This window comes from Triplophysa dalaica, chromosome 9 (genome assembly GCF_015846415.1).
Source record: "Triplophysa dalaica isolate WHDGS20190420 chromosome 9, ASM1584641v1, whole genome shotgun sequence".
Classification (NCBI taxonomy): domain Eukaryota; kingdom Metazoa; phylum Chordata; class Actinopteri; order Cypriniformes; family Nemacheilidae; genus Triplophysa; species Triplophysa dalaica.
This window is the reverse complement of record NC_079550.1, coordinates 11,199,702-11,224,850: the sequence shown is the minus strand read 5'-3', so window position 1 is coordinate 11,224,850 and position 25,149 is coordinate 11,199,702. Positions and strand designations below refer to the sequence as shown.

Sequence of the window (25,149 nt, the reverse complement as noted above, 5' to 3'; positions counted from 1 at the left end):
CAGGTGCCCACGGAGTGAGAGAGGAGCCCCAGTTTGTGACGGCCCGTGTAGGAGAGAGCGTTGTTCTGGGATGTGACGTAAGCCACCCCCTCAACGGCCAGCAGACTCCCTATGTGGTGGAGTGGTTCAAATTCGGTGTGCCTATCCCCTTCTTCATCAACTTCCGTTTCTACCCTCCTCATGTGGACCCTGAGTACGCTGGTAAGCACCAACATTGTTGCCAAATTCCATTCCAAATCCTCGAAACAAAAGCTGTGAGAAATATCATTTTAAAATTAGGATATCCTCACAGTTGTCTTTAATCTCAAAAGGTAAGATGTTTTATACATGTATCCTGTTGTTTCACAGGTGTTGTATATTGTATTGAGACAATCATTTTTAAGAAAAAATACAATTGTAAGGAATTTTTATTTTGATATAATAATGTTAAGGTTTTTCAGCCTTACTTTGAGCTGTGGCATGGTCTCAATAACCTTCTGTAATTACCAGAATGTCAATTTTTTCCTGTGCAGAGTTGCATTAATTTTTCGCAAAGATCTTGTTTTGATGATGGGAGTCATCTCCAGTCTTCTCCAGCATATCCCATAGATTTACAATTTGACAATTTGAGCCCGATGAATCCTGGCATTGTCATCTTGGAATATGCCCGTGCCATCAGGGAAGAAAAAACTCATTAATGGATTAACCTGGTCATTCAGTATATTCAGGTAGTCAGCTGACTTCATTCTTTGTGTACATAACGTTGCTAAACCAAGACCTCCAATCTAATGGGGGTCTCGTACCTATTTGCTTAGTAACATCCAGGTGAATTTTTTTGGGACAGGCAGTATACATGCAATTCTACACTGATCAAGAAAAAGCAGTACTAGTATCGGATCGGGATCATCATTGGCCGTTGCATAAAATTCAGTTATCGGATCGGTAAAGGAAAATCGGCCCGTCCCCCTCTTATAAATCAGAAATTGTTAAATTTACTTGCTCGTGTTACTCTTACAAAAGCAAGGAAGAATTAATATTTCATTCATAAAAAAGTTTTTTCACATTAATTACAACGGTTTGATACAATAGAAAGTATACAGTATAACAAACAATAAGCATAATATTTTGGTGGTCGCATGCTAACACGTGTTGAATTTAATCTAACATTCTCATTTTGCTTGTACTCGACTTTGCAGAAGGACTTGTCTTTGTTTGCTACTTAGCATGGAAGCGAGGCCTTTGTGCGAATCACAGAAAAATTGTCTGAGTAGCTCTCGACATGGATTGTTAAAAGCTTTAATAATGGCTGCCTGCTAGCACACCGCTCATTCTATTTCAAGGTGCATTACAGAACCTTAATTACAGCCGATCTGCTGCAGCAGTCTGGGGGAAAAAACACCTTTTCTCAGCACTTCTCAAAGCACGCGGCCTCTGTGACATGGGGCACAAAGCTGTGGGACATGCATCCATCTCCGCGAGTATTTGATCACTTAACTACTGTGTCACACTTTATGAAATAGGAAATTTGAGAATCTTTACGGTGTCTGAGCATTCAAGGAATATAACAAGGAAAATTATAGACGGTTTCATCAGACGCAAGCGCCTGGTCTGATCTGTGTTTGAATATAATATAACAATTTATTTTATATTTAATTTATGTTCATATTAATTTATATGAATAGTTTATTTTATATGAATTGTATTAAATTACATTAAAATTACTCAACAGTTATTGCTTCTTTGCAGAGGTCTAGGTTTGTGCCACATACTATTTTCCAGGCAGAAAGAGGATCCAGGTGCAGTTTAATTAACTAAACAAAGTACAACAAAATAAAAGAACAAAGAAACAAGGGCCAAAATCAATACGAAACATATATGAACCAAAGCACATAAACAACGACTGACCAATGACAAGTGAAACACACAAGGGCTTATATAAACAGAACCCAACAGGGAACACAGGAAACCGTTAGTGACTTAGTAACTTCCACATCAGACAGGGGAAAAAACATCGGATCGTGACACTATGATGGTTTACAGTTGTCAGTGTTACACTATTTTAACTGTACAGTGCTTTTGCTTCTCTAAATTTAATGAGAGGTCGAAGCTCAAAGGAGACCCACATTTTGGAATGTAATTGACTTCCTTATTCACATCTTTATGTTGTCATTTCTCATAAATCCTCCTCTCCCATGCAATAAATAATTCATTGTTACGAGAGAGAGAGAGAGAGAGAGAGAGAGAGAGAGAGAATTAACTATCATACCTCTATTTGGTTGTGGCCTCATCACATTTTAAATTAGAAATGAGATCTGATGTTAAGTTGCATGGGGGGTGACTGCACATCATTGTCTTCTGTGGGTACTATTGCATCGCCATGGAACCTCAATTTGTTTTGTTCTCCTCCGCCATAAGGTTTTAGTCTCACCGTTTGGCTGGACACAATTACCATTGAACTCCAAAAGGCTATTACTGTAAGTCACAATGCAATTTTCTGCTGCAGAATTCCCAAACCCTCTCCCTGTTGGCTGATGTCGGGGCTTCGGGGTCTGATTCCTCCACCAATTTGCCATATTAGTGCCCTCATGGTCTTGCAGACGGACAATCTACTTGGCAATCATTGCTGTAGTTTAGATGAGATTTACGCCTACACTACTAAAGTGATTCTTAGCTAGAGGCAGATGGTTTTTATTCAGGACCCTGTTTACAGGCCACTAAAGTGCAGCTCGCAAATGCGTCCCCGAACGCTGCTGGCGAGAGTCCTGCAGTTGGATTTTGGCAATTAAACACTGTGCACGTCAATCGAGTGGTGCGGTTAAATCGTGATCTTCAAAAGGATTAATGAAGTTCAGGCTTAGAGTGGGAATGGCAATAATGCGGTTCCTGCGTGCAGGTTCGTCTCCGCGAACACCTTTGTTGGCTGTTACATTTGGCATGAAGACCCTCTCTAACTTCGATGCCATCACTCGATCCCATCAGCACTTTATCACCTCGCACCAAAATAGCTGCGATTTTGAAGGCCTTATTTTTTTACTGCAAGACTGCATCCCTTTTCTGCCCCGTGCCGTATTGATTTTCTGCTCTGGATACCTGCCGTTTCCTCTCTCAGGTGCGGCTGTGATCCAAGGGCTATGATATCTGCTGCTCAGTAAACAGTGATATGCAGTATGAAGGCCAGCCTGAACGTAAATATGTCAGGTAATATTGGCAAAAAGAACACTGTAGGGGTGGGTTGAAAGGGTCATCTAGTTGTCCAGCTGGTTAACTTGTCGATTAGTAAGGTCAACTAGTTTATGTTCATTTGTATCTATGTTATTACATGAACATACACTATACTAAAGTATTGAAAAGTCCCCCTTTCTTTTGCAGACCACAAAGATATTTTGAAGAATGTAACCGAACAGCAATGGCAGTCATTCACTTTTATTGGTTTTGTGTCCATACAATATAAGTGAGTGGGTACAGTCAATGTACCAACATTCTTCAAAATATCTTCTTTTGTGTTCTGCAGAAGAAAGAAAGTCATAGAGGTTTGAAGTGACAAGAGGATGATGTAAATGATGACATAATTTTCACTTTTGGGTGAGCACATTAACAATATTTCAGAGCAACATATTGTCATTTGTGACTTGCTGAAGATTTTTTCTGAAGTACTGTTTTGATAATCAGTTGGTGTCTTTTATTTTATTTTTATGCTCTTTACATGCTGGAGTGATAAACTGTATAATCACAAGGCAATGCTGCTGTTTTGTATCGAGATAACAACTAATAATAGTCTCCACCAACCAATATTACACACAGACAGACAGCTAATTGGACATAAACGTTCTGTTTCGGCACAATACTGCAGTATGTGGTGACAGCAACAGATAAGTGAGAATAACATTATTCGAAACAAAGCAGATAATAAACCCTGCAGCACATTGAAAAATCCCTACTAACAGACAGTTTGTAAAATAATCTAGATAACCTATTTTCTACATTAAAAGATGCAGTTAAAAGCAGTTTGAAACCCACTGTCCTTCATGTGTGAAGTTTAATGGAGGCAACATGCTTCACATTACACACAATACATATATATTTCATCTTTGTGTCTGTCGGTGCAGCGATTATCTTGCAGCATTCACACTTTGCTCTTGTGCTGCTTTCAGGTAGAGCCACTCTACATGGCAAAGCGTCTCTGCAGATCGACCAGGTACGCTCGGAGGACCAGGGCTGGTACGAGTGCAGGGTACTCATGCTGGAGCAGCAGTACGACACCTTTCACAACGGTAGCTGGGTTCACCTCACGGTCAACGGTGAGTACATCAACTCGTCACTGTGTTGTCACCTGTTTACTAGAAAACACATTGTGTCAGAGACATTGACATCTTTTGGAAGCATTTGTGAACGTCCAGGTGGGTTTTGAGTGCTCGTTGTGCTGGACACAGAAGACTACTGTGATAAAGCATACAATACTTTACAGGAGCTGTATAGCATGACTGCACCCTGCGGTTCAGCCAACTGAATCGGTTCTTTAAAATGCCCAAAGTGTGCTTGTTTACAAGGCACGTTGTGTTATGCAAACTTGTAACTGTTTCTTGTTCTTTTGCTCCAGGCATACAAAGCTAAGTTTAATGAATGAGGCGCAATCTATGATAGGTTCAATTGAAATTAAAGCAGGCTTCTCGAAAGAAAGAAATCTGTCTGTTAGAAATTATAATATGGGTTTAATGCAATCTATTGCTTTTTGTCGTGTCTTGCCACGTCACGCAGCATCCGATGTAGACACGGTATAAGGCTTTGCTTATTTCATCCGATCTTTGTGTGCATGTATTCTCAGTTTCTCTTGAGACCCAGCTCACACTGCAGGAGGGGGCGACATCCATTTCTCTGTGTTCTGCTCGCTCTTTTCCTTGTTCTCTGTGTCTTCCACCCTCATGTTAAATAGATGTCTGCATTTGTGGGTGGACTAGGACTAATCGTGGCTTGATTTCATTTTTAATACGATCAGTTAATCAGACCTGTGAGAAGCGAAGGAGGAGGTGACCGTCTTACCACTCACGACTGTCTGCTGGTATTCACACAGTGAGCAATACTTGTGGTAGACCCAACAAAATCAGCACTTACAGCGCAGCTGCGTGAATGAGCAATATTCCCTCATGGCCTAGTGTACTAGATCTTCTGCCAGTGTTTCCATTGGGAAACGTTATCGCCACCTCCTTCTTAACACACCACACAACGGTTATATTTTGTTGCTGTCGGGTATTCACTGTAATCGTATGAACAACGGTTAACTTGACTTTTGGTTCTCAAGGTACTGCGTCAATCTCAGTATTAAAAAACCCAGCATCATCAGCCTTTGGATAGGAGCCGACTACTAAACAAAACGCCTCAGCCTGCTCTGGAATCTGTATGCCATTGTGTCCAATAAACGGAGTAATATTTCACCAGGCAGGGCACCCGCGGTATCTATTACACTAATGGAGATGTCTTTCGTAGTGCCAAACTACAGAGGCCGAGTTGGGCGAGCTCAAGGCCTTGGTCATTGCATATTCCTTGCTCTTATTCCGTTTGAACACCACATTTTGCCTGATTTATTATTTATAGGCTTGGTCGTCGAGCACCGCTGGAAATATATTATCTTCTCCACGGTGAGTGTTTGCATTTTATTAGACGATGAATTTAATACGATCCATTAAGACAATATGTAAACTATCATGATTCACAGCTCTGTAATCATTGCCTGGGGGTCAATATCTAAAAGGCCTTCGCTCGCATATTAATAGTATCACAATGCCGCCATAGGCTTAAAGCAAGTGCTGACGCGGCACGTTCGTTTTTGTATACGGACTGCACTGCATACTGATGATGGCTGCACGTGACTGCTTGTACGTATATGAGCTGCAGCAAAAGAAGAATTAAAGATAATTAAGAATTAAAGAAAAGGCCATCTGCAAGAAATTGTTGGAGTTTGGCATGTTGTTATGTATAGGTGATACATCATGCAACTTTGTTAGGCCTTTATGGTGTCCATTTATTGAATTACAGTGGTAAGTGAGACAGAGGCACAGAGGAAGCGATGAAAGCATGCAGTCAATTTTGCGGCCGCTTTGATTGAAATCGCAGCGGAGGGACTGAACGTTCTTCTGGAGGAAATGTGCATTAGGAAAGATACAGCGGAGGTGCATCTGTGATAAACGACTTTAGCATGAGCTAAAAGTTATATGAGCTACTTTTAATATACCCGGTATGCTTTATGAGGACACTGGTGTCGGATATGAAGCGATTGAATTGAAAGTTTAATATGGTTTTATGTGGAAGTGGGGTGGACTGCTATTACGAAACTAAATTTTTGAAACTTCTAATAAACAGTGATTTATTTAAGAAATGATTTACCTACACTTATATGACTTTGTTAGTTGACCTTGCAAAGTCAAAGACAAGAGAAATAAAGTGATGTTTATGTTTTTAAATTCCCTTTTATATCAAAAGATACTGTAGACCACTTTGCAAGATGTAAACACTGATCCAGAAGCACTTCTGAGTTCACGGAAGAAAAACAGAACTTACAGACTGTGGGTTTAACCACTACGAGGCTGCTCAGGTCGCAGCGGGAGTAGAATTCGACCAGTTTAGAGTTGTTGTACCACTGAAATTATTTTAGAGACAATATTTTAAGGTCGAAAAAGTAAAAAGTGTGATGCTTACAATTATGTAGTCCAGCATCTTACGAAGCATTCTATAAAAAGATAATATAACAGATAATATAATTCAATATTTATTTGCTTGTAAAATTGCTACTTTCGATGCTTTATGTCCCCAAAATAATGCACTTATGAGGAAAACTGGTCCAATACTTCCAAAAAAGTAAAAAAACATAATACCCCTCATAAATTTCCTACTTTTAGTGGTTATTGACAAAATTATGGGCCATAAATGTTTAAACAAATCATATTTGTTAACAATATTTAATGCATTATTAGCAAACATGACTAACAGTCAACAGGAATATAGAGTTTATTCCTCTTTATTAATGTTTATTCCGCTTGATTTATGTTAATTTCTGCATTTATGTATACATTTTAAAATCAAAAGTTGTAGGATATGTAAATGCACAGTGAACTAGTATGATCACTTGTATTTCCATTAAGTATCATTAACAAATATTATTAAAGGCAAAAAAACTATATTGTTCATGATAAGTTCATAATAGCTAATGCATTTAAACAATGTTAACAAACACAACCTTTATTGTGTTGCCGTTATTTTATCCATATCCAACATGTACTCCATGTATGAATAGAATAACCTAAATCTTGCATTAAATAAAAGTTTGTTTTAAGATTATACTTGTAAGATTTATGTAAACTGTTACAGTATAGCATGTAGCAGTAATTCAACATATCTGACTATAGTAGAAGCAAAGATATTAATATTAACAAGATGCACCATTGCCATTACAATGAATGGCGAGGAATAAAATGCTCAGTATGGCCGCTCCAGCAAAGGAATTCCCGCCTTCCAGTAGAACGATTCTCTGGGACGGGTCTCGATGAGTCAACTTCAAAAAAGGTGATTTAGAAATATCTGCCCTCCCACTTTCAAGTAGATAGGACTGTGGACTTGCTCTGATGTAAATAGCTGCCCAGACTGGCACAACTTCTGTAAACAGACTTTGGTAGAAGTTGTTTTTGCAGTAGATGTTACTGACTTATTTGGTTATGTTGATTATTCATTGTGAAATAAAGCAGCACCTGATATTTTATTTGGTTTCTGTCAGACACTGTAGGTGTGATCCACAGGAACATATAATTAATACAGCCCTGTCAGCTCTCCGTTGGCGCAGAATATTTGTTCATTTAAAATGAGACTCATGCAAATTCCAAACCTCAAACAATGACAGTAGCAAGGGTAACAGTCTGCTGCACCTTGCCTGCATGTTAAAAGTCCACTCGCAGAAATCACTGTCACTTATTTGGAAAGTGCACACAGAAGTCATTTCTCCATTTTAGAGCTGCAGCGTGAGAGAAGGGGTCACAAATAAATGGTGTATTATTCTGTGCGTCTGTTTGGGTGTGTGTGTTTTTGGCCTGGGGTGAATGAGTTCAGTGTCTGCCTCGTCTTTTTTCCGCCAGAGAAATGTCACCTGTGCAGCTGTGGCGGGCAGCACGGGTAAGTACATATGTGAGGGTTATTTCACGGCTTCCCATTTCCTCTCTACTGCCGCAGCGGACATTCATGAACACGCTTGTTTGAGGTCGCAGGTTAATTGTTTTCCCCTTTGTTTTATTTTGGTAAAAGGGTTTTATTTTGCATTTAAAATGACTGAGATAAATTTAAAGATACCTTTTTTGCAAATCGTTGCTGTTCTTTCGAAACCTTGGATTAAATAATCTGTTTTTAATGTAAACTTTATTGTTTTATATCTAGAAAAACCACAGCTCCCCTTGTACATGTTTGTTAGTGAGTCTTGCCCTCCCCAATATGGTGGCAACATTGATGTACAATTCTGCAGTCAATGCAACATCTTTGTACGTCTACGGTATACCAATACAAAAACCAATACAGTTTTGAGGACTGCACGGTTCTCTGTTTACTCCTTAGCGTCCCCCTAATGCTTGTTCATACTCTTCCCCTAAGGTGCTTTCTGATATGTCAATATCAGTGATTGCATCGTGTAGATTGTATGTGTTTTTATATGTTGTCAGGGCATTTCACAATAAAACATGCGATAGCCTTTTGGCTTAATGACTTGTGGTGAGATTTACAGGCAATACAGCTTTGAATGCAGTAAATGAGAATAGTTTTGCATTATGGCCTTTGAGAATGACGAAAGAGGATATAGATACAGGATCTATCTTACCAGTACTTTCTTGGATGAGGTTTTTACAGGCTATAACAGTCGGTGTTTATGTCTGGTGTTTAAGGCACGTCTCTTAGGACTTTTTTATAAACTGACTTGGTCAATTTGTGATGGAATGCTTTTTGCATATTTGGTTTTTTTGGCCGAGTCATGAATCTTCAAAACAGTAAACCCCTAAAAACATTTTTAAGATTGGAAACCTATTTTTATCTCTTCTATTTGGGAAAAGGTTTTGGTTCCTCTCCGTCAAATATTGTTTTTAAACACTATATTGGGTGTAATTTTTTACCAATAAATTTAAATTTTATTTGTCTCTATGTAGAGCCGATACAAGATAAAAAAAGAACTCACACCCGTCTATGTACTACAATCTGGTGCTGAGGCTGTTAAAGACTCCATGAGATGAGTAATGCACCACATTTTAGATGGTTAAAATTTTTCAGCAATAGTAACAAAATAATAAAGATGCAATTATGCATAAAAAACTCATTCACACGTCTACTGCATAAGCTCATCTTTTGTACGTTTTATAAGAAAGCTGGTGTTTCATTGGTATTCAGACTGCCCCTCTTGTCCCCAGGATGCTTTGTTGGGGCAGGTGCTGTCTGGCCTCACAAGGGCAGAAAACACTGACAGCACTGGTTTCCTGAGGCCGGCGATATTAGCATCCACTTGTGTATGGATCCTATGTGGGCAGTGACTGTTCTTCCTGCCAGACGGGGTGAGAGGGTGGACGGCAGCCCACATGGGCAGAGCAGGTGTCAGCCGGGCAGATGTACCCGCTTAAAGAACAGTACAGGCATTGTGGAAGGCACTCAGGTCAATACACAGCCTCGCCTTCATCAGTGCTGCAGTCACACTTGTCTTTCAGTACATCCTGCCCACCCCTCACTGCGGGCACAGATCACTAGCTCCTCATACTGGGTGTCAATCCAGCCCAAAACTGAGATCAGGGGCCTGATGTATAAACGTTAGATAAACATAAAATTGCATGCGATTTACTACAAACATTTCAGGATTTATATAAAATAAACTTTGGATGACATGATGTGCTTTTTGATAGAGGTTCTCACAGCAGTGTGACTTCATTCACAGTTCAAACCTGAACATGACACACTGATATATGATTGCACACCATAGATTTGATTTATGGGACAGGCCAGTAAAACATTTAGCCTCCTTGCTACAAATCTGCAGCAGATATCTGTCTGTGGTTTCCTCTCAAAAGAACAGAACTTAAGTGTTTAACGGGTTCAGGTGTTAATATTTCAATTATACATCAATCAGAATTTGAGAGCTGAGTTTGTTTGCGTGCATGCTATTCATGTATCTTATGTTGAATACGGGATTACAAAAATCTTTGATATTGATCAAAAATGTTGGTCTTCCACCAAGCCGTGTAGTTCTTCAGAAACAGTTCAACAGATTTGTTTTCTAGCTCTTTAGTAGACATCTTACAGACGTACCTGTGCTATCTGGCCAGAGTGTGTTTGACGTATGGATATGTAGATACCCCTCCTCTCCAGATGTGTCATCTTGGCACATTTTAGTTGTTGTCACTCACAGCGTAGATCAATGTGACTTCCAAGATGCCACAACACTGCGCAGAGATTTAAATTCCCAAATAATTTGTACAATCTTTCACAGGTGAAAATGTATTTGTTACGCATTAACGTTAAGGTTTATAAACAGTTTTTCTTCTGTCGTGACTTCATCTTGTGTTGTGTTTAGCAATTAAAATGTGTAGGTCTACACAGCATTAGGTAACATTTTGTGTTCGAACAACTATGGTTGCAGACACACAGTCAACTTGCTCTTGAGTGTTCATGGACCGGCTTCCTTTATGTTCCTTTTCAGTGTACGACCTGCGTATACCAGTCCATAAACGATTGCCATCGATGGCATCTATTTAAACTGACTTGTTTAATGTGACAAACTGTTTTTCTTGTGCACTTGGCACAATAAACAACATGAAAACACAAACATGATGTAAAGGCCAAAGACATCCTGACGCTATGAAGAACAAAAAGAGAGCAGATGGAAACACCTAGTATTGGAGGATATGATTGATGTCAGAGACAGACAGAAAGTCCCACACACACAAAAGCCTGAAGTGCAAAGAGAAAAGCTGAGGTATCGTGAGTCCAGTCACTGAGCTCTATCTAGACCATATGTTCATGTGGAAAGGCTTTCAGAAAAGTGCGCTGTGAAATACGCCTGTTCTCTGTCACCTGCAGTGTGGGCTCACCATTCCCAAACAGCACAGAGCAGAAAGTGGGGCAGGTGTTTCATGAAGTTTGTTTGTCCCTCAGAGTACTTTAAAATGTGTACCGAACTGTACTCTCGAGATCTTAAAGGCATACAGAAAGAGAGAAGCAGTAGTTTTTAGTGCATATTAATTTGTTGAAGATTTACTGCTGACCGTAGCAAGATGTTTTGGACTATAAAATGCTTTCCCTTGTGTCTTGTCTGCAACAGATTGAAAAGAAAACTTAGGAGCAGATGGACAGATGTTTTGAAGTGTTAATTGCTTTGTTTTACTCCGGATGTGGGTGCCATTGAAAGCAAAAGCATGTTCTTAGGGCTTGTTACTGTTTATTATATTGAAAGTTAAATGGGATCACATCAAGAAATATTTGTTTTGCATTTTATGAGGAAAACCTCTGTCAGAGATTTGAATATGGTAAAACGGTCCATATATTTTAAGATGGTAAATATAGTTTGAAACCAAAAGTGGGAAAAAATCCTCATATTAGCAGCTAAAATCAAGATGATTAAATTTGCAAAAATTTCTTAAGAAACAAACCTGAAGATATCTTTAGCTGTGCTTGCAACATACATTAAGACTAAAGAGTAGATAAGCACAAGAATTCCTGAACTTGCTTTAATTAAAATATTATTATCGAATATCAAAATATAGTAAACCTACACAGATTGGCATTTGCAATGCATGTAGACCAATTTGGAGTGCTATGCTAAAAATTGTTCAACAAATATCTTTAATTATATTAGTAAGATTTTGAAAATACTATAAAATAAATAAATAAAAACTGTATCTGGAAGTGCCTCTAAATGGTCTATGAACAGAGCATCTGCTAAATTGAGAAGATCTGCAGTGCTCACTTAAATTAAATATGTAAACTGATTTTAGACAACAAAGTGAAAGTTCATTAGTTTCATTCATGATACATTTCAGTAAAAGTAAACACCTTTACATTTACGCATAAAAGTGTGCATTTTCTCAAATGTAATTGAGTAAATGTAACACGTTACTAGTTACCTCAGCACTATTTAACATATTCTCCCACATTCAAATGGGTTCCACAGAGTTCTGAAACCCCCCACAGACACAATCAACAAAATCAAAAGTGAAGAAGTGGGCAGATGTCACATACACTGCTTTTACTCAAAGTAAATTGCTCTTAAACACTCTGTTTCTATAGAGAATATTCTCAAGTGCGAACTCGTTGACTTATTTCCCTTCATAGCGTCAGTGCTGCAGACTGCAGTCCTTCTGGTGCAGAGATGCCGGTAGGTCTTGTTCTCTGTGACTGCACCACTTTACAGCGGGTCTTAAGCTCTCTCTGTGGCTTCCCAAGCGTGCATTAAAAATGAATGGCTCAACTTGTCTGTGTTTTGTTTCTCTCTCAGCGCCCCCTACGTTCACGGACACGCCACCGCAGTATGTGGAGGCGAGGGAGGGCGGGAGCATTTCTCTGACCTGCACTGCCTTAGGAAACCCTAAGCCGGTGGTCACCTGGCTGAGAGAGGGAGATCAGCTGACCAGCAACAGGAAATACACGGTAACTTAGTTTGCAATTTTTCCTTTATGTTTGTTTGTTTGTTTGTTTTAAAAATCTCTTTCAACAAGATCAGTTTATTTGAGCAGATATTAAGACTCCTAAAGCTCCTAAATTCCGGTGAAAACAAATCCTAAATGCGTTGACATACTGTGACATTCTAGAGAAACGTGTCCTGCCAACTCAAGGGAGTGCCAGCTTGACAATGTCGTGTACACAAAGTGAGCTACATAAAATAATGATTTACTGGAAGATCTTGACCGGCCTGCAATGAACCCAAATTAACACCTTTGGGATGAATTAGAATGCGGACTGTGAGCCAATCCCCATTGGCCTGCATCAGTGTCAGACCTCAATTACACTTTTGTGTCGGAATGGGAGCAAATCCCCACAGACGGTTCCAACATTTAGTGATGCCTTTAGAGAATGAAGGCTGTTAGAGAGGATTTCTAACAATACCAAAGTTTTGAAATGAAATCCTCAACAAGTACATAGTGGTCGAATGGGTGTGTTTGAGTGTCTATATTGCATGTACTTTCAACTCCATGATAAGTCTTCTATGTTGTTTTATGCATGAATCTTCCCAAATTTATATGAAAGGAAGTGTTCTGAAACAGAATTTAGCTTTTTAAGTATCCTGGTTTAAGGAGTTTTTCATGTTTTTGCTAGAAACAAGACAAAAATGTGTGTACATTACCGTTCAAAAGGTTTGAAACACTTACCCGAAATGTTTTCTTGATCTTAAAGTCTTTACATCTGAAGGTGTGTTTAAATATCTGAAATTACTTTCGTAGACAAAAATACAGTTGTGCCAAGATAGTTATAAATATTATTAGTTAATTCATTCATGCATAGTTATTAATTCATATAAAAGGTACATTTTGTTTAAAAATGTTTTTGAATTGCAAGACCCAATAATGATGAAAAATGCAGCCAATAAGTGTCATAATAGATACAAACGGCTTTACAGAAAATGTATTTCATTTGGATGCTCTTAGCCACAATTGTGTTTCATATTTTTGATGAATTTACTATTATTCTAAAATATGGAAAAAATATGCATAAAAAATAAATGTTTCAAATCTTATCAACGGTAGTGTATGTATGTACGTTAGCATTTCTTTTAGTTAGTGGCTGCCTTGAAAATGTAGAGAATTGATGATGTACTTTCGTCTCCAAGCATAGCATCGTTGAATTCGTTCCCCAGTGAATCCCACTGTCTCCTTTTCCTTTTGGAAATGGAAGCATGAATCATCACAAGTCATTTGTAGGAAAATGCTCTGTCAGTTGAAGCCCGTGTCGGTGGCCTGACAGATGAGGAACATACGCCTGCAGCGGAAACGGAGGAAAACTGACAAGCGTGTTTCCACCTTACGCTGCATGCAGTTTGCCAGGGAGGAGGCGACGCAGGATTTGACAGAACAGGCAGTCAGTCTGGCTCCAGCAGGCATTGCCTCTCAGCACATCAGAGGAGCTACACTTCCCTGAGGGAATACACAAATAAAAGACAAGAGAGAGGCAGTGTAGCCGTTTCTGTGTTTTATATGTAACGTTCGCTTTGGTCCATTTTTGACTAGCCACCTGCACAAATTTTGTGAGCTGTGTTCCACTTGTTCTGCATTTCCCCGCATGCATGTGGCCATGGCTAAAATACACAGTGGGCGTGTTTTTGTGCCATTTGCCATTCTCTGGCTGACGCTTTTACTCAGCTGTAATTGATGAACAAGAGGTGATGGCTGACTGCTGATTATTCTTCGTGACTGCTTTTAGCTAGGTTACTCTATAACCCTGTGATCTTTCTTAGGCTTCTGCGCTCTGTGGCCAAAGCGAATTCGCAAAAGGCCACATTCACAACGTCTTGCAAGCTGTTTGGTTGGTAATGAACTACCGTATTTGCATATATTGCATTTGAGTCCTCTTGGGAATTTATGAGATTGAAAGTTGTAATTATGAGGTGATGTGGATTCAAGTGAGCAAAAAGCTTTTAGTGCTAATGCCAAAAAAAAGGCAAAGGATGTGCATTAGATGCATATCCAGTTAAATTGATCTATGTGTTACTTATGTGTATTCCTTTTTATGGAGCCAGAGAATTATGGGTAATGCTTTTTTATCTCTGCATCTTAAAGGGACAGTTCACTCAAAAATTCAAATTCAGTCATCATTTATTTACCCTCATGTCTTCTAAAACCGACCCTTTCTTCTGTGGAACACAAATGAAGATACTTTGAGAAATGTCTCAGTATTTTTGTGTTCAAGTCAGTGGCCTTACCTGAAATGTTTTCATGATCTTAAAAGTCTTTTCATCTGAAGGTGTGTTTAAATATCTGAAATTACCTCCATAGACAAAAATATAGTTGTGCCAACATAGTCATTTCTTTAATAAGAAAACATGCATTTTGATAAAAAAAAATGATGTTCAGTTTGTTATATCAGTTAAAATATCGTATTTTTTGTGCTGCAGAAGAAAATCATGAGGGTGTGTGTAAATAATAAATACATTTTCATTTTTGGGTGAACTATCAAATAAATCCCTCCGCTGATGATCACATTTTGACATTGCTGTTTCATACGTGTGTGTTAAGTTTGTAGCATTAGTCTCTGCAAAAACATTCTGGCTGGACTTTTATGTCACAGAGAACTTGAATGCTGGCAGAAGCCTTTAGCAAGTGGCAACACATTAAGAAAATCGCGACATATGCTGCTATTAATCTTGCATTGTTTATATATTTAATAATTTCTTTCTGTAAGGCGAAAGGATTCCCTTTCAACTCTTGGCTCTTGCTTTTAAAAGCTGTTCTTGCTGCCAACCAGACAACTATCAGATATTTACTCAAAAGCACAGTGTCATGACCCCACCTTTAAGAACAGTGGTGAGGAGGTTGGTTGTCCTCCATTTTGTTCCTTGCTGCCATGGCTAGAAGCTGGAGAAAAGCAGGAATGCTGTGAAGGAATACGGAGGGTAAAGTGCAGGAGGCACAGATGTCTCGATGCAATGCGCTGGACTTGTTTCTCACCCAGCTTTCATTCACAGCCGAGCGTGTTTAAATAAAGCTCTCACCACACACACACAGCGCTTCAGAGAGTTTATTACCTGCCCTGGTCTGGGTCATCAGTGTGATGTGTATATCAGTGACAGAACGGGATAGATGTGCTCGGAGATTGTGTCAAACGTGCAGCAGGACTTGACACACCTTGGTATATTGTGTGGGAGGAACAAGGCAACGGTTTCCTCTGGCTAGAGGTGACATGCAGGGAATAAAATATAACCCAATTGTCAGGAGTGAGGAATCCATGCAGTTACTCACTTTATCTGTCACATTATGTCGTTCCTTCAAACCCAGAAGCAACCAGATTTGACAATACTTTGAATTAGCATTAAGATAAATGGGATTTTTAACAAAGAGCAACTATTAGATCTTCATACATTTATTTCAGTGTGGATAGTCAGATCACTTTTTGTGTAGTGTATAGTAAATAAATGAACGGACTCAGTATAACGTTCAGTGCTGTCAGGTTTTTGTAGTGGATATAAAATGGGTGTTTTGTGTTTCCACAGGTGAGTGATGGTAGTCTGACATTGCAGGCCATTGCACGGGAGGACAGGGGAGCGTACAGCTGCCGCGCCCACAGTGACCAGGGAGAGGCGGTACACACCACTCGCCTTCTGGTGCAAGGTAAGATGTGGCTGTTGGATAACCTAGGGCCCAGAGCTCACCCAATACACATCTGTTGTAATACAGTGTTTTTGTGGCTTGCACTGCACACTAAATTATGCCTTGTATTCAATTACAAAGTATTAAGTATGTAACGGCTAAAACGAATATGCAACATCAGGTTCCAAAGCAATTGTACTGACCGGTACGCCCACCTTACTTGCTTTTTGGAAGTCTTAGTCAAATGATGCCACGAACTGACGTTGATTTAGGGGGGTGTTGTTACACGAGGCGTTTCAGGCAGGTCTGGGTGAGCATTCGCTTTTAGATAAAATGGATTCTTTTGTTCAAGCACTTTAATTTTTGCATGTCTAATACATGCATGGGTAACTTATAACACACCAAAGACAAAGAAGAACACATATATGACCCCTTTAAATAAGTATATATTTACTTAAAGGGCTAGTTCAGTCAAAAATGAAAATTGTGTCATCATTAAACAACGGCTGTACCTATTAACTGACATTGCGTTTGTGTCCATACAGTAGTAATAAATGGGTACCATCGTTGTTCGGTTACCAACATTTTTCTAAATATCTTATTTTGTGTTCTGCAGAAGGAATAAAGTCATACTGGTTTGAAATAAATGTTGACATAATATTTAGTTCATGGTAAACTATCCCTTTAACATACGAAATAAAACCTTATTTTCTGAAAGAAATTATAAAATATATGCAAGTTTATTATGTAAAGAAGAAAGGATATGTGGTGGTGGGGTTAAAAAAATTCAATTGAATTAAGCGCTTAGTTAAGAGGTATAATAAAATATATAAGATATAATAATGTAATATTTATTTTATGGTTTGAATTCTGTGTTTGTTTCTTGTTTTAAGTGTAATCTCGCTTTAGAAAAGATAATCAATTATGTAATTTTGTTTTTTTATAACTTTTTGATATTTGTGTTGGAAAACATGACAAAACTAGGTTAGAAATATTTTTTTGAGTGTGTAAATATCAGTATCTGATGGAGAATAAACACATTTTATGTTAGCGAGATGTACACAAAATTAAATCGATTGAGTGATTATTTTGCACAATATTGATACTCAAATGTCAGATATTTCAAAACAAGAAATATGCATTAGAAACAATTGTTATGTATAATACACACACACAAATAACTGTTAGTCAAGAAAATCCATTAAATGTGATGGTCAGTATCTGTTCTTTTTCTCTCTACTTTGGATACTACATGCTACTGTGGTTTTCTGTCGATACTGTGTAAAAAGATGCAAAGCCTTCATTGGTGCCTGGTTAATTAGTCTCTTTCGATGAATCCGTGTGTGTGGACACATCAGTGTTGTCAAAGTCTGGCCTTTATGTCTCGTCACTCTGAGTACATCTGCAGCAGTCAATACCCTCAGTCCTCTCCATCCGTATAGATCACTTCCTGTCATTCAGCCACTAATGGAGCCTTCCAGTAGAAGCTGTTTACAGCCCTGCTCAGAGTGACTGAGGTTTATATAGGCTACTGCAGGTTTACGGTTACCGCTTACACCTAATACACACTCCCTCACCTTGAGAGCGGATTTCAGATTTTTTCTCTTGTAGTTCATAGAGTATATGGATATATTTATATATTTTCCGCAGTGCTGTTTCACTTCTGTTGGGAAGGTCCATGTAAACTAGTGTGAAATATAATGCTGGCCAGCATAAAATTGCTGGTTTTCTAGCAGGTGGCCCACAGGAAGTGAAAACCGTGATAAACCTGTTTCTCCTAGACAGAGATGCGAATAAGTAGAGAGGAAACAACTTGAGGGTGAGGATAAGTAAACTGAATTTAATTTTTTGGGTGAACTGTCCCTTTAATATCATGTCATTTTGCTTCTAAAGAAAATGTATCTTAATTTAAGAATTTTAAGATATTTGTGATTAAAAACAGGACAAAAATACTTTTTTGCAGTGTGGTAGTTATTTCTCATCTGTCAAACAGTGTTTAGTCTTATCATCTTTGAAAGAGCAACTTGTAATAAAATTAACATTGAGCTACCAAGAAGCTGGTCTTTCAGAATAGTTGACCTTGAGGTGACCAGCCATTATAGATCTTCAGCAGCATTTGGAGTCGATACTCAATACTGCAGATCTCGGCAGATGTGACACCAGAAAGATGGGAACTGTCTTGTCTCTCCGGTTGATTGACGTGAGGGAAACTGTGTGATCTGTGTGCGTGTGTCTGTTCCACACACGTGGAAACAGAATAATCCTCGTTCGCTCCTCCTCATATGGCCTCAGCATTAGCACAGAATGATAAAGCATTTCAGTTTAGTATCTGTGTACAGTATGACAGCAAACATGAGGAAACTGCCTGTCGGTGGCTTTGTGGCTTTCACTGCAGTCAGATTTATGGCAGTGGAGCATGGCCGTGAATACATAACACAGCGCACCAACCCGCAGCCTTTACTGGCAGACACAGGGAATTTAGAGGACATGTGCGATTACAGGTCACACGTGCAGCGTTTGCTGAAAAGCGTACTTGATATTTTGAGTTTTATATATATTTGTGATGATTTTGTTAATGTTGTATAACATGTGATGTAACTAAATCATATTGTATTTTAAAATAGTAAATGAACTCTCACCCAAACTTTCTGTTTCAATAGACAATGTGAACACGAAAAACACTAATTCAGGGTGTTATTAATACATATCAAAACATATATCAGTTGACTGGCTGTATTTGTTCAGTTGGAGTGACTCAGAAGCAAATCATCTTCTCTATTCTGAGCACCAGCAAGTCAGATGGAGACACATATGAGCCGCGCCGAGCCAAAATTGCCTTGGCCACGGGCTGTTTTGTTTAGTAAACTAGCAATATTGTTTTTACAGAAAGCAATATTCTCTTGAAGCCACTTGAGAGGCACTGCTTCAATAACACCATTGGACGACGCATGGATATTTTTAGACGCTTTCAAGTGATGCCTTTCGCGATTTCATTTTAATAAGGAGAGCCGTGCCACCATCAATAATCCCTCAGATACCATGTTATTTACTGCACTTTACGAAAATATCCATGAAGCTCCACACATTAAGATTAGAAGATACTGCATCTCACGGCCTGTCACGGGTTTATTTATGCTAAAGGCAGAGATCGTGCTGGATCTTTGAGCTCAGCACCTGCAAATCTCACTCTGGTCGCAGTGTCAGTGCAGTACGTTTGCCTACCCACACGTCTAATTAAAAGTCCATTGGCAATTTTTGTGACAGTCTCATGTGGGTTGGATAATATTCTCTTTGGGCTAGTCTGACAGTAGTATCCTGTTGCTGCACAGAAAGTGGCCTTTAGTGGACAGGTTTATAACACAGAGAAGGATTTGGATAATTGGAGGTAAATTGGCGGTGTGTGTAGTGGGCTCTCCTGTTTTTGACAAGTGGTTGACCTCCTTAAGACAACATCATGTTCAGATTTCAGAAACAAATTTACAGTTTATTTTAAGTTTAATCTTCCAACCAGGATTAGGTGCTTCTAGACCATTGTTTTTCACTTTGCATTTCCCACTGATTTTAGGGGTGAGTTATGGTTTGGTGTGGGTTAAGGTTTTATTTATAAATATGTTGTCCTTAGGTCAACAAAATATGTTTATGCCATCAACCACTTGGCAAAAAAAGGTCGAGCGTGTGTAGTGAATAGGAATGATGTGCAGTAAGTAAACTGTATGTTTGAACCAGGCGGCTTTCGGAGGGTTTTGCACCTGAACATTTCATACGCAACTATGACCTTAAAAACCTATTTTAAATATAATACTTGTCAACGTGTTACTTACTGTGTAAGAGTCAACAGATATGTCCAGTCTTTCAATTTATGACAAGCACAAAAGTAAACCTGGTTATCTTTTTGAGATTTTTTAAAACAAACTTGGCTTATGATTCGATTCGAATCGATACATGATACCTGGTTTATGATCAGTGGCATCATAACATTTTGTACAAAATTGAAAAACTGAAACTGAAATTCAAACATTTATTTCGAAAAAATAAACAATATCCCAAACATACAGTTTGCCTTTTAGGGTTTAATTGAAACATTTGTATGAATAAAGATTCAATAGGTTAACAATATAAAATAAAAAAAGCGCAATTTTCTAATATTTATAAGCAAACCTAAAGATAGAACTTTTAAAAATAGCAAACACACACAAAACATTCAAGCATAAATAAAAGCACGTTGTAAAACAATTAAATCATTAGAAAATTGCCAAACCTCTACAATATACAGTATATTTATTGTTACACTCCTAGTATAAATTGAGCTCAAATAACCTGAAATAACCTTCTGTCTATAACGTGTATGTCTGTCTCCATCAGGTCCTCCCTACATCGTTTCACCACCTGAAAACATCACTGTTAACATATCGCAGAATGCCCAATTTACGTGCCAAGCAGAGGCGTATCCTGGCAACCTGACCTACACCTGGTTCTGGGAGGAGGACAATGTCTACTTCAAGAAGTAAAGTTATGATCAAGTTCACTTCTGTGCCTTTAAAACAGACACTCTTACCCTGGGTGTGTGTTGGCCATGTTCTCACAGTTTAGATTAGTGCTGCATATATTTTTAGAACCAGAATCCCTTAGTCTCAGGCCCTACAGCTGCATAAGGCCGAACGGTCGCGCAGTGACGCGGAGGCACACACAGCAGGTTTTTATGCCGGGACGGGAACATCTTGTGACACTGCTTGTGTCATCACATGCCTAAAAAAACATGCTGATCATCTGAAGTGCAGCCAGAAGCTGCTCTGACTCCCCCAAGTGTGGCCGTATTGACCCTCTATATGCAGGCCTATGGTGTGTTCCCACTCTGTGGAAATGGTCCAGAATAGCGTTTCGAAATCACGGTTTCTGGTTTTATTGAACGGAAGGATATTCACAGGAACATTCAGACTGCTGGCCAACATACTGCTGGACTTATATCACACCTCTTCTGCAGTATTATAGCAATGGAAAATCCCTGGAATTGTGTTATCTACTTTGAAGTCACATTTTGTCATGTTAAAACCTATTTTGCTGATTTTCTCTAAAAAACGTAATGCACAATAGAAATACAGATCTAAATTAGGGTAGATTTTAGTTTATTAAATGACAAATTAGGAAAGTTTGTATAAGTAATATAGTTCATAACTGTAGTTCTTTTAAAGGGATCACATTTTTCACCCTCATATCGTTAAAAGCTTAAAAACACGAAAGAAGATATTTTGAGAAATGTCTGAATGGTTTTGTGTTGGGGGCAATGTTGTTTGATTACCAACTTTCTTCGAAATATCTTCTTTTGTGTTGCACATGTGAATGACATGAGGGGGAGTAAATCATGACAGATTTTTTTGTAAGTGAACTGTCCCTTTAGGTTGCTATCATTTCTACAAAATAATCTGTTCAGAGAGCTTGCATAAATCCCAATTCTTCTCTGTATAATCATGTATTTGATCATATTTCTCAAACAGATTTTCTGTCTTCTCCCTGCAGTGATCTGAAGCTCCGCGTTCGCATCTTTATCGATGGAACCCTCATCATCTACAGAGTGAAGCCGGAGGATGGTGGGAAATACACCTGCAGTCCCAGTAACAGTCTGGGCATCTCCCCCTCCGCCTCGGCGTACCTGACCGTGCAATGTGAGTTTCATCTCTGACCTCCCGAATTGCCCTGTTTCTCAAATCTCAACCTGCCCCGCATGTCTTGGAAGTGTTTTAGGGGGAGTGTGGTGACATTAGAGCTTGTAATTGGTGTCTGTCACGTACAGGGACGGCGCTATTTACACCCTTTTGCCGTGGTGGCTGCCAGGCATCAGAGATATTCTAGTTGCTGTCTCTGGAGCATTTGAGCGTTCGCTTCCATCTGCACAAAGATTCTTGTGGTGCTGCAGGAATTCTGAGCTGAGCTTCTGTCTTTATAGGCATTTGTTTGTCAATCTGTCCGTCTGTCTATTTTAATATCTGTCCCTCGTCTCACTTTTGGTTAGAAAAGACAGATCATACCGCCATCACCGTGACAAACGTGGAATAATGAATATGTGAGAAATGACAGCCAAATATTGTACTGAAGCAAGTTGTTTAATTATTACATTTAGATCTACATATTTGGCAGATGCAAACCCTTGTGCTTGGCATTGCTAGCATTGTTGATTAAAAGAACTTTTTAGATGATGGCAGAATGTCTCTAAGACCAATATCATCATAAAATACAGGATGTTGGGGGGTGCCAGAGGGTCTTAAAAAGGGCTAATGTAGCACAGCAATCCATACATCTCAAGAGAGAAGACATTAGTTATAGGAAGCAATGTAACATGTGTCTTATGCAGAACAGTCTCTCATTAGCAACTTGAGCGTCTGCGCCTCTGGGGTTGTGCTTCATCAGTCAGCGACACCCCAGGCCTGCTACAGGTGATAGAACATTACAGGAAAGAGCTTAAAATAACACTTACATCTGTGTCACCCATATCATATGATATCATCGTACGTGTTAGACAACTGTGCTGTTAATTCCGAGAACAGTTTGTAATCGTGCTGTGTCGAACCAGGCTCACATAGAAATATAACTGTAACCGTTTCAGACCGTGCTTAGAACGGTTCAGCGCTATGGTGGAAAAGCAGAATGTTTTAATCTTTAAAGACTACTGTAACACGATTCAAGTATGGAAGGAAGGAGTCGGGAACCGGAAGACATTTAAACAAACATTTAATAAAGTAATAATAGCCGGCGGCCCCTCACGGACGACCGCCGGCGCAATAACATTAACATAAACATAAATACAAACACAAGTTCGGGCCCGGTCCTCTCTCTTCGACGGTCCGGTCGCTGGTTCCTTTTATGCTCCCATCTCCTACGTGATTCGAGGCCGGTGTGCGCACAGCTGGCGCTAATTCACAATTACTCACCGGACTCGAACCACGGTCTCGCCCCGCCTACTCTACTACATACCCCCATCACCCCTCACAGGCCGGGGGGTACCCCCGCGACTGTGCAAGCTCCCTCCCCCTCCCTCGGGGGGGGTGGGGTGGGGGGTATGCAGCGACGAGACGAGACAACGGAGACGGGAGCCCTCGGAGCGACCGGAAAGAGAGAGGGGAGAGAGAAAAAAAAAAAAATCCGGTTCCCCGACATGCTGCCGCTCGTTCCTCAACCAGCCGGAGTACTCTCCTTCGCGGTGCCTTGCGGTGGTCCTGGGGCTTCGGTGGACGGCTCGACCGTCCGCCCCCTGGCGGCCGGCGGTGGCTCCTCCTTTATCCGGGAGTCGGGGCGGGTTCCCCGTCCCCTGTTCCTCCCCCTTGGGCGGACGGACGCAGGCTCCGGCCTCTGGCGGACGGCGGCAACCCCCCCGCTCCCACTTGGACGAAAGCCACCCCACCTCGACCCAGGGGCGCGGCAGCAAAGGTCGCCGTTCCACCGAAGTTTTGACGGTGGCCGCACTGTGCACTTCCGTTTCCCCAGAGCCACCGCTTCGGGCAGCCACTGGCGGACGCCCTTCGTCCGCGCTGCCCGAACTCTCCGGCACCGCGAGGCCACTCGGCGGCGAGGACTCTCCGACAGCATGTCTCTCCTTCCTCCCGGGTTTCGGCACCAATGTAACACGATTCAAGTATGGAAGGAAGGAGTCGGGAACCGGAAGACATTTAAACAAACATTTAATAAAGTAATAATAGCCGGCGGCCCCTCACGGACGACCGCCGGCGCAATAACATTAACATAAACATAAATACAAACACAAGTTCGGGCCCGGTCCTCTCTCTTCGACGGTCCGGTCGCTGGTTCCTTTTATGCTCCCATCTCCTACGTGATTCGAGGCCGGTGTGCGCACAGCTGGCGCTAATTCACAATTACTCACCGGACTCGAACCACGGTCTCGCCCCGCCTACTCTACTACAACTACAATATACCAACACGAAGGGTTGTGTCTTTCTTAATTTGTGTTTTTTTGTCTTACAATGCATAATTGTAAAAAAAAGTATCCCAAACAAGCAATATCAAAATACTTATGCCTCCTAAATGAAAGCATCGTGCCCTAGCAGATGGCGTGAGGGAAAGAGACACTGTCATTCTAGAGAGCATTTGATTGGATAAAAATCTGTGTGGTGCAGGATGAGTCATCAGTCTCATGTTTCTTATTTCTGCTGTCCGCAGACCCTGCCCGTGTTGTGAACATGCCACCTGTCATCTACGTCCCAAGAAAATTGCCCGGAATCATTCGCTGCCCAGTGGACGCCAACCCCCCGGTTATATCAGTCAGATGGGAGAAGGATGGATACCCCCTAAGAATCGAGAAGGTCAGTCTGTTGACTTTGACTGTTGATGTCTGAAATGTCAAGACTCTCAACTGTCACTTCAGGCTTCTTTGAAAGCTCTATTCATCACTGATTGGACTCTTCTGCCCCTTTTATAGTATCCTGGATGGAGCCAAATGGCGGACGGAAGCATTCGGGTAGCAGAGGTCACTGAAGACTCCCTTGGCACCTACACCTGTGTGCCTTACAATGTCCTAGGTACCATGGGACAGTCCCCTCCGGCCACTCTGGTGCTAAAGGTGAGTCAGTTTATTACTAAAATAGTAATATAATTTCACCACTTTATCATAGTAATGAAATATAAAAATGCATTATATTGACCCCTTTAGTTCCAGTTTGACATAGGTGAAAGGTTGTTTGCTAAAGTGTGATTTATACCTTTAAAATAATTTTGTGTCCACAGGACCCCCCTTACTTCAACGTGAGGCCCGGTGGGGAATATCGGCAGGAGGCAGGGAGAGAGCTGGTCATCCCCTGCGCTGCTTCTGGAGATCCTGAGATTCCAACCATCGTATGGAGAAAGGTATACCCACCACGACTTTCAA

General features: G+C 40.2%; 1 protein-coding gene across 7 annotated transcripts in view; it reads left to right on the top strand.

The window, feature by feature from the left end:
• The window catches only part of igsf9ba (immunoglobulin superfamily, member 9Ba), a 52,169-nt gene that overhangs the window by 11,620 nt on the left and 15,400 nt on the right, over window positions 1-25,149 (top strand). For 6 of the 7 annotated variants that reach the window (XM_056756228.1, XM_056756223.1, XM_056756224.1 and 3 more), the window contains exons 2-10: window positions 4-201; window positions 4,131-4,277; window positions 12,476-12,627; window positions 16,181-16,298; window positions 20,640-20,781; window positions 21,792-21,937; window positions 24,444-24,586; window positions 24,703-24,843; window positions 25,008-25,127. In XM_056756228.1, the coding sequence (XP_056612206.1) occupies window positions 4-201; window positions 4,131-4,277; window positions 12,476-12,627; window positions 16,181-16,298; window positions 20,640-20,781; window positions 21,792-21,937; window positions 24,444-24,586; window positions 24,703-24,843; window positions 25,008-25,127 (1,307 nt within the window). Of the gene's footprint in view, window positions 1-3; window positions 202-4,130; window positions 4,278-9,339; window positions 9,644-12,475; window positions 12,628-16,180; window positions 16,299-20,639; window positions 20,782-21,791; window positions 21,938-24,443; window positions 24,587-24,702; window positions 24,844-25,007; window positions 25,128-25,149 lie in introns of those variants that run through there. The other variant, XM_056756227.1, reaches the window with a different exon arrangement.